Source organism: Oncorhynchus mykiss, chromosome 12 (genome assembly GCF_013265735.2).
Source record: "Oncorhynchus mykiss isolate Arlee chromosome 12, USDA_OmykA_1.1, whole genome shotgun sequence".
Classification (NCBI taxonomy): Eukaryota; Metazoa; Chordata; class Actinopteri; order Salmoniformes; family Salmonidae; genus Oncorhynchus; species Oncorhynchus mykiss.
Genome location: NC_048576.1, coordinates 80,942,777 through 80,952,553, shown reverse-complemented (window position 1 = coordinate 80,952,553; position 9,777 = coordinate 80,942,777). Strand labels below are relative to the sequence as shown.

At 45.3% G+C, this 9,777-nt stretch overlaps 1 protein-coding gene across 2 annotated transcripts; it reads right to left on the bottom strand.

The window, feature by feature from the left end:
* Positions 1-847: 847 nt before the first annotated feature.
* LOC110538590 (somatostatin receptor type 5-like) lies at positions 848-9,386 on the bottom strand. 2 transcript variants are annotated; one of them, XM_036938664.1, is made up of 3 exons: positions 3,474-9,386; positions 1,095-1,382; positions 848-1,030 (listed from the first exon to the last, which is right to left on the bottom strand). In XM_036938664.1, the coding sequence occupies exon 1, from the start codon at positions 8,257-8,259 to the stop codon at positions 6,670-6,672; it is 1,590 nt and encodes a 529-aa protein (XP_036794559.1). In that variant the 5' UTR covers positions 8,260-9,386; the 3' UTR covers positions 848-1,030; positions 1,095-1,382; positions 3,474-6,669. The 2 variants fall into 2 exon arrangements, with proteins under 2 accessions (XP_036794559.1, XP_036794558.1); XM_036938663.1 differs by having other exon boundaries at positions 848-1,382.
* Between the last annotated feature and the right edge of the window lie 391 nt (positions 9,387-9,777).

Below are 9,777 nucleotides of genomic sequence, written 5' to 3'. Positions count from 1 at the left end.
ATAGCTGACATTCCACTCTTTATGCAGACATCTTTGAATCTTAATTTGGAGTCAGATTTTATCGTCATTCTGCAACCAAATGTGACATCTGCACTGTTCTTCGAGTAACTGTGTCTTTGTTAAAATTGTCTGTGGAAGTTGTTAACAGTAGTCGTTGTGCATAGAGTTTTAACTTTGCAATCAAATAGTTTTTGTTTGGAATGCTTTAAAGTGAAAGATCTGAGTCTGTGTCATTCTGTTACAGGGGAATTGCCTGTATCAGAGTGTTTTGATTGTTATCCTTCACCCACTGAGGGGAGATCAATACCACTATGGTCCCATGCTGCATTGCTTACTGCTCTCGCATGGTAACCCTGGGGTCCATGCCTTCCAATCGTTTCCTCATATAAAACAACTGAAGGTCTGTTGACGAATCAGCGGCATGTCTCTGCCAAATGTGATTTCCGTGTGTCAACCTACGTTTTTAGAGAAATACAATGTGTAGTGAGTGTTATACCTATAGCTCTACATGCTGTTTCAATGTGAGATCGGCAGGACAGAGTTTGTCATTGCTGCTTGTAATCTTTGCAGAAATGGCCTTTTGGATCAGCGAGTTTGGAAATAAATGGGATTGAAAATATTTTATTGAAGTACTGCAGTAGTGGATTGAGTTAAGAGCTGGCCTATACTCCCAGGAGTATATAGAAAAGCACAGAAACTCCATCTATGTTAAGAAATATGATGATTACTATGAGGCTACATTAAGACATTTTGGTAAAGGTAAATATTATGACTTTGGTTGTTATGGATTGTTTCCACTTGTTTAGGATAACGAACACAGGCAATCAAACAGACAGCCGACTCACAGCCACAAAATCTTTATTTTTACATTTTACATTTACATCACTTAGCAGATGGTCTTATCCAGAGCAACTTTTTATTGTATTAATCTAATTACATTTAGGGATTTTCTCCTGCTGATGCACAAAACATAGCAACTTCAAGAATAACAATCAAGAAAAGAGCCACCAGGCGAGTACGAAATCCACACCTCATCTGCCAGATCAGTTCCTTCTCCCACACCTCATCTGCCAGATCAGTCCCCTCTCCCACACCTCATCTGCCAGATCAGTTCCTTATCCCACACCTCATCTGCCAGATCAGTTCCTTCTCCCACACCTCATCTGCCAGATCAGTTCCTTCTCCCACACCTCATCTGCCAGAACAGTCCCTTCTCCCACACCTCATCTGCCAGATCAGTTCCTTCTCCCACACCTCATCTGCCAGATCAGTTCCTTCTCCCACACCTCATCTGCCAGATCAGTTCCTTCTCCCACACCTCATCTGCCAGATCAGTCCCCTCTCCCACACCTCATCTGCCAGATCAGTCCCTTCTCCCACACCTCATCAATAAGCATTTTTCTTCTGCTGGCCATGCTTTCCACCTGGCTACTCCTACCCCTGTCAACAGCACTGCAACCCCAACAGCAACTCGCCCAAGCCTTCCCCATTTCTCCTTCTCCCAAATCCATTCAGCTGATGTTCTGAAAGAGCTGCAAAATCTGGACCCCTACAAATCAGCCGGGCTAGACAATCTGGACCCTTTCTTTCTAAAATGATCTTCCGAAATTGTTGCCAGCCCTATTACTAGCCTGTTCAACCTCTCTGAGATTCCCAAAGATTGGAAAGCAGCTGCGGTCATCCCCCTCTTCAAAGGGGGGGACACTCTTGACCCAAACTGCTACAGACCTATATCTATCCTACCATACCTTTCTAAGGTCTTCGAAAGCCAAGTCAACAAACAGATTACCGACCATTTTGAATCTCACCATACCTTCTCTGCTATGCATTCTGGTTTCAGAGCTGGTCATGGGTGCACCTCAGCCACGCTCAAGGTCCTAAACGATATCTTAACCGCCATCGATAAGAAACATTACTGTGCAGCCGTATTCATTGATCTGGCCAAGGCTTTCGACTCTGTCAATCACCACATCCTCATCGGCAGACTCAACAGCCTTGGTTTCTCAAATGATTGCCTCGCCTGGTTCACCAACTACTTCTCTGATAGAGTTCAGTGTGTCAAATTGGAGGGTCTGTTGTCCGGACCTCTGGCAGTCTCTATGGGGGTGCCACAGGGTTCAATTCTTTGACCGACTCTCTTCTCTGTATACATCAATGAGGTCGCTCTTGCTGCTGGTGAGTCTCTGATCCACCTCTACGCAGACGACACCATTCTGTATACTTCCGGCCCTTCTTTGGACACTGTGTTAACAACCCTCCAGGCAAGCTTCAATGCCATACAACTCTCCTTCCGTGGCCTCCAATTGCTCTTAAATACAAGTAAAACTAAATGCATGCTCTTCAACCGATCGCTACCTGCACCTACCCGCCTGTCCAACATCACTACTCTGGACGGCTCTGACTTAGAATACGTGGACAACTACAAATACTTAGGTGTCTGGTTAGACTGTAAACTCTCCTTCCAGACCCATATCAAACATCTCCAATCCAAAGTTAAATCTAGAATTGGCTTCCTATTTCGCAACAAAGCATCCTTCACTCATGCTGCCAAACATACCCTTGTAAAACTGACCATCCTACCAATCCTCGACTTTGGCGATGTCATTTACAAAATAGCCTCCAATACCCTACTCAACAAATTGGATGCAGTCTATCACAGTGCAATCCGTTTTGTCACCAAAGCCCCATATACTACCCACCATTGCGACCTGTACGCTCTCGTTGGCTGGCCCTCGCTTCATACTCGTCGGCAAACCCACTGGCTCCATGTCATCTACAAGACCCTGCTAGGTAAAGTCCCCCCTTATCTCAGCTCGCTGGTCACCATAGCATCTCCCACCTGTAGCACACGCTCCAGCAGGTATATCTCTCTAGTCACCCCCAAAACCAATTCTTTCTTTGGCCGCCTCTCTTTCCAGTTCTCTGCTGCCAATGACTGGAACGAACTACAAAAATCTCTGAAACTGGAAACACTTATCTCCCTCACTAGCTTTAAGCACCAACTGTCAGAGCAGCTCACAGATTACTGCACCTGTACATAGCCCACCTATAATTTAGCCCAAACAACTACCTCTTTCCCAACTGTATTTAATTTATTTATTTATTTTGCTCCTTTGCACCCCATTATTTTTATTTCTACTTTGCACATTCTTCCATTGCAAAACTACCATTCCAGTGTTTTACTTGCTATATTGTATTTACCTTGCCACCATGGCCTTTTTTGCCTTTACCTCCCTTCTCACCTCATTTGCTCATATTGTATATAGACTTGTTTATACTGTATTATTGACTGTATGTTTGTTTTACTCCATGTGTAACTCTGTGTCGTTGTATCTGTCGAACTGCTTTGCTTTATCTTGGCCAGGTTGCAATTGTAAATGAGAACTTGTTCTCAACTTGCCTACCTGGTTAAATAAAGGTAAAATAAAAAAAATAAAAAAATAAATCTGCCAGATCAGTCCTTTCTCCCACACCTCATCTGCCAGATCAGTCCCTTCTCCCACACCTCATCTGCCAGATCAGTCCCTTCTCCCACACCTCATCTGCCAGATCAGTCCCTTCTCCCACACCTCATCTGCCAGATCAGTCCCTTCTCCCACACCTCATCTGCCAGAACAGTCCCTTCTCCCACACCTCATCTGCCAGAACAGTCCCTTCTCCCACACCTCATCTGCCAGATGAGTCCCTTCTCCCACACCTCATCTGCCAGATCAGTCCCTTCTCCCACACCTCATCTGCCAGATCAGTCCCTTCCCCCACACCTCATCTGCCAGAACAGTCCCTTCTCCCACACCTCATCTGCCAGAACAGTCCCTTCTCCCACACCTCATCTGCCAGAACAGTCCCTTCTCCCACACCTCATCTGCCAGAACAGTCCCTTCTCCCACAAACCATCAGCAAACCATCTACTTGTTACCCCCCAGCTGTCTCTTTGAGTAATGATAAAACTGTCAGATTGCATTGGCACAATGAGATGCTTGAGACACAATTTAAAAAAAGGCACAATAACACTGATGGTGTTTTGGCATGGCCCATTGGAACGCAATGGCCACACCAAAGAATGCTCCTCTACAGATAGTTAGCTGAGAACATGTGTGTTGCCCTTGGATTGAGAGATTTAATCCCAAACCAAATAGCACATCTGGATGAGATAAATACTATGCCTGTTCTCTGACTTTCAGGGCTCTGTTGTGTTCTTACCCTTGCACAACAGGCACGGTTTACATAGTGGTTCCATAGTAGCCACTGCCAAAAAGAGTGAATAATATCAGTGTTATCAGAGTCACCTGCGGTTCTGTTTGCTTCTTTCTGTGCCCATATCATACTTAGGTGGGCGTCTGTGGGTGGAGAGAGTGGACAATGAATCACACAGATTCATAAAGATACCACCCGTCGACCAATCAGGTGGTCAGCTGCTTGCCTCACCTCCGTCTACAATAAGCACTGCGCTGATTATCACTGAGGAAAGATCACACAAACAGTGGAAAACAAAAATCACATATGATAGAATAATCCCGTACACAACTCAAGTACAAGTAAACAAGTATATATTTGACATGAAAGTGGCAATTATACAACACTTCACAGTATGCTGCTTATCACAAGTCTGCACAGAGGAACTGCAAGCATGGCATTGGTGAAACAATTCACTTTTCATAAGCCTTTAATTATGTTTTCACACCTCTTAATGCAGCTGTGAGAGAGAGAGAGTGTGTGTGGGAGTGTGGCAGCGGCGGGGGTGGCAGAGGAAATTGATTTATCATGGATCAGATAGCATTGTTCAAGTGAGTTAACTGCTTTCTACAATACACTGCTATTTGTATCATTGAATGCAGTGAAAGGGACACAAGAGTCAACAATGTTGGTGGAGTGTAACAATATACTGAGGCACTTTATGTGTTGGTCAGTGTGGTTTCACCTAATGCCTTCCACTAAACTGGGCAAATTGGTTAATGAGGGCTTGTGGCTGTGTGATAACTCTGGTGTAACGGTCTAATAATGCATATTTTGTGTGCACCTACAGTACCAGTTTCTTTTTCATGGCTTGGTGTGTGCATGATTTACAGTAGTCTTTTCCCCTGATGAACTAAACCTCTAAAGAAAACATCCACTATTTTGACATTCTGCGCTCCTTTTGTTATCCAAGTACATATCTATGATAAAACAAATACATTTATTACACATTTAGTCATATGAATCCCCTAGATGTCAGATATTGTAGATACCATCCCTACAATGTCGTGATTTCAGCCCTTCATGCTCATATCTTATCTATCTATATTCTCATATCCTCTGTCTGTTCAACCTCAATGCCTCCAATGTGGCTCCCCTGTCATAGCTGCCAGATAGCATTCAAAAGAACAGGAAAAAGTCATTCTTAAAATAAATAATCAGTGTATAGGAACTCTGATGTTCCTTGACCTTTCAAATGGCATACTATATAGGCTGAGTTACAGAAACCAGAGGGTCAAGTGTTGAACAACAACAATCAAATATGTGCAACCTTGGTATGCCCTCAAGCAAATTGAACACTCTCACCAGGTATTCCACCTTGATATTCAGTAATATGAGACACTGTCACCAGATATTCCACCTTGATATTCAGTAATATGAGACACTGTCACCAGATATTCCACCTTGATATTCAGTAACATGAGACACTGTCACCAGATATTCCACCTTGATATTCAGTAATATGAGACACTGTCACCAGATATTCCACCTTGATATTCAGTAATATGAGACACTGTCACCAGATATTCCACCTTGATATTCAGTAACATGAGACACTGTCACCAGATATTCCACCTTGATATTCAGTAACATGAGACACTGTCACCGGCAAGTTGCCAACTCTTTCCAGAGCCCTTTTCTTCCCCATATAGCTGCAGTACAAACACAACCACGGCTCACAACACACAAGCAAAATAAACCCTCAAAAATCTATAACCACTGTTTGATTTTATGCCAATCGGGGCACCTGTTTTCCTCCTCAGATTGTGCACCCCCCAGTGCCCCCCAACAATCTAAACAAACAATTGGTACAGTCTTAGAAAAAGAGGTGCTATCTACAGCCAAAGAACCCTTTTGTAACCTTTTTGTAACCCTTGTTCTAAGAGTGTAGGGCCATTCTGTTGGCATGGGATAGAAGCTACACAAGGTGCCTTATTTTTCTTCTGTCCTCTGTTCCTCCAGCTAAGGTGTAGCGAGGTGAATGACTAGGATATAAAAGTGACGCTACATTCATCTATATATAATTGATTGTCACATTGTGCAGTAAAAATGTAATACCATTACAATCAGATATGTCAGATAAGTTTGGAAAAAGGCACAGACATGATGTACATACAGTGATCATGTGGTAAAACATATAAACACAGATTGAAATTATACAAATGTCTTCAGAAACAACCTAGTATGTACACCGTTTTACAGGCAGTATCAAGTCATTGTAACACAAATTCCATTGGCTTGATGCAGAGTTCAAACACTCTCAGCCCATTGATCAGAAATGCAGCAATAAATTATGAAAGGTGCTATGGCCTTACAGAGTGCTTCTCTTCTCTATATGTGTATAGCGCTGTACAGTTAAACAGACATTACATGAATGCTACAAAATATTAATGCAAGTTCCATCAGATAACTGACTTCGGAGACAGTTATTTTACATTATAGGTAGCTTATCTCCAGTGAGGAGTTCTTCTCCACTGGCTCCTCTGGCAGTGGTTTGACACTCCCATTGGTGTGTCCATTATGCAGGGATGCTGGAGGCCCCAAGCTTGGGCCTTTCCCACCAATGTCACCAGCTTTGGCTTTCCTTTCTGGGGATACCACATGCTCAGATGCCCCTGGAGCTGGCGCCTTGGGTGTTAACAGGGCCTGGGAACTCTCAGGATGTCCGTTCCCACTCTGGGCGATCCTACAGATCTCCGTCATCTCTGTGACGTCCTCCCTGTCATCATCATCCTCTTCCTCCTCCTCATCTCGTACAACCCTCCTCAAGCTCTCCCGGGGCTTCAGCACCCTCCCTCTCTCCTCCTGCTGCTGCTGGCGCTCAGTCAGGTCGTGGCTCTCTACCTTGCGTGAGGAGCGACACAGGGCCTTGCGGAAGCCCCGCTTAAAGTTTTCTGACAGGAAGCCGTAGACGATGGGGTTGGCGCAGCTGTTGGCGTAGCCCATTACCACAACAAAGTAGTAGAGGCCCGGGTACTCTGATGGCAGAGACACCAGCAGGTTGAGGATGTTTAGGGCGTAGAAGGGCAACCAGCAGAAGACAAACACGGCGACCACGATCACCACCATGCGCGTCACCTTGCGCTCCGACTTCCTGCGCTTGGTGGACGTGGCGTGGACCTTCTTTCCAGAGCTGCGGATCTTGAAGACGATGAGCAGGTAGCAGAGGCAGATGATGAGGAGTGGGCAGAAGAAACCCACTGTGGACGTGTAGATGATAAAAGCCGCCCGCCAAATGTCGGCCGGCCGAGGCCAGGAGATATTGCAGGTGCCACCCGTCTTGTGGACGTTGGCGAAGATTACCACAGGCAGGACTACCAGGAAGGAGATGGCCCACACTGTGCCGTTGACCACCTTGGCCACCTGGGGCCGCCGCCACTTGGAGGAGCGTATGGGATGGACCACTGCCAGGTAGCGGTCAATGCTCATGACGGTCAAGCAGAAGATGGAGGTGAACTGGTTGATGGAGTCCACGGTCATGACCAGGCGGCACATAAAGGAGCCAAAGGGCCAAAACTGGAGGGTGTTCTGGACAGCCAGGAAGGGCAGGCCCAGCATGAAGAGCTCATCAGCGATGGCCAGGTTCAGGATGTAGATGTTAGTCACAGACTCCGTCTTGGAGTAGTGCAGCACAATGTGGATGACCAGGCTGTTCCCGCCAAGGCCGATGACACAGACGATGATGTAGATGAGTGGGATGAGGACCCCTGCTACACTGGGTCCTAATGGCATCTCTGGAATGTTGGTGGAGTTGATACAGTTGAAGAGGGTGTCGTTGAGGAGGGTGTCATTGAGGAAGGTGTCGTTGCATAGTAGCAAAGACAGGGGGAGGTGGGGGTAAGGGCTGGGGACTGTTCTGTTCTCCCACATGTCCTCTGCCATCTCTGAGGGGGCAGTGAGCAGAAGTCCAGGCAGGAGAGATGGAGGAGCAGGGGGATGTCTGTCTGTCTCTCTCAACTCCCACCCATCTGTCCTGTGGAGAGACCAGAAAGACTTGTTAAACTGAGGAGACCTTTCATATGTCATATTTTATTGAGAAGCATCTGTAGCTCAATGGAGAGAAGGAGAGACACAAATTAAAAGGGATGTGACAGACTTGACAGCGGCTTTATGTCTGTTATGCCTGTTATGGGCTCTTTCAGGGCCAAGGCACAATAGTAGCCAGACAATACGTCATTGAGGGTTTTCCAAACAGCTTTAATTGTGTTCTTGCACTTCATTCAGGTGAAAGCCTTGTTTGGTAAATTCCCAGAAGCATGAGGTACATGAGAGAAGAAGACGTCAGTGTCTGGCTGTGTGAAAAGCTGCTGTTAAAACAAGTCTCAAGACAAATGAAGAGCTGGGGGAAACAATGAGAGTGGAGATGAAACAAAACAAAAAAGAGCAGCAGGTGGTGGAGGTTAAATGAAATGATAAGTATGAAATGATGAAGAAGGACACCCAAACGGGATACTAGGTACGCAGCCCAGCATGAGTCAGACAGGAAATAATTAAGGCCAGACAAGGAGTGAGGGCATGGAGAGAAATTGACCAGATCGCAACACCTGTGTTTGGCTTCTCTTTGTGGCTATTGACCCCTCAGACAAATTAAACAGAGTGTGTTCCCACAAACAGACACTGCTGGGGCTAATAATTGACATTTTATTGGTAACTAGGTACTCTGGTGCACCACAGACCACTGTGTGTACCTCTTCTGCCAACACATATGCTGTCATCTGTGTGTATGTACTTGTGTGAATGTAAATATGGAGTGTGTGTATGTGTGCACAGTTAATGTGAGACAGGAGAAATCTCAGGTAAGCTCAAAGGCTTTGGAGGGCCCTTTTTGTATCTAGCTGTGGAGTCGCAATGCCACGCTGGGTAAACATCCACTACTGATGACGTGCAGGGGTTCTGGAACAAATTAACACCTGGCTTTCTCTCTCTCTATCTACCTCCTTCCATCATACTGTGTAGATCCCATGAAAACACATATAGGAATGACCCTGGATTCATCTATTTATGCTAAGAAGCTGTAACAGCAATGTTTTAGGGGTTGAAGAGAAATATAATGCAGTATATACACTGAGTGTTCAAAACATTAGGACAGACTGATCAGGCGAATCCAGGTGAAAGCTGTGATCCCTTATTGATGTCACTTGTTAAATCCACTTCAACGCTGCTGGGTTTTTCATGATCAACAGTTTCCCGTGTGTGTCAAGAATGGTCCACCACATATAGGACATCCATCCACTTTCGACACCTTGTAGAGTCCATGCCCCGACGAATTGAGGCTGTTCGGAGGGCGAAAAGGGGGGATGCAACTCAATATTAGGAAGGTGTTCTTAATGTTTTGTACACTCAGTGTATATTTCTTAAATTATTCATTTTGACTAAGAGCATTTTCCTACATCGCACAATTTCTATATTCTAAATGGTTTGATTATTTTCATGCGAGGTGCATACATTTACCATCCTCCAACATTGGTGCTGGTTTCCCCGAGCTGCGGAGACACCAGGGAGAAGGAGCACGTTGGGATTGCTTCCATAAATCAAACAGAACCA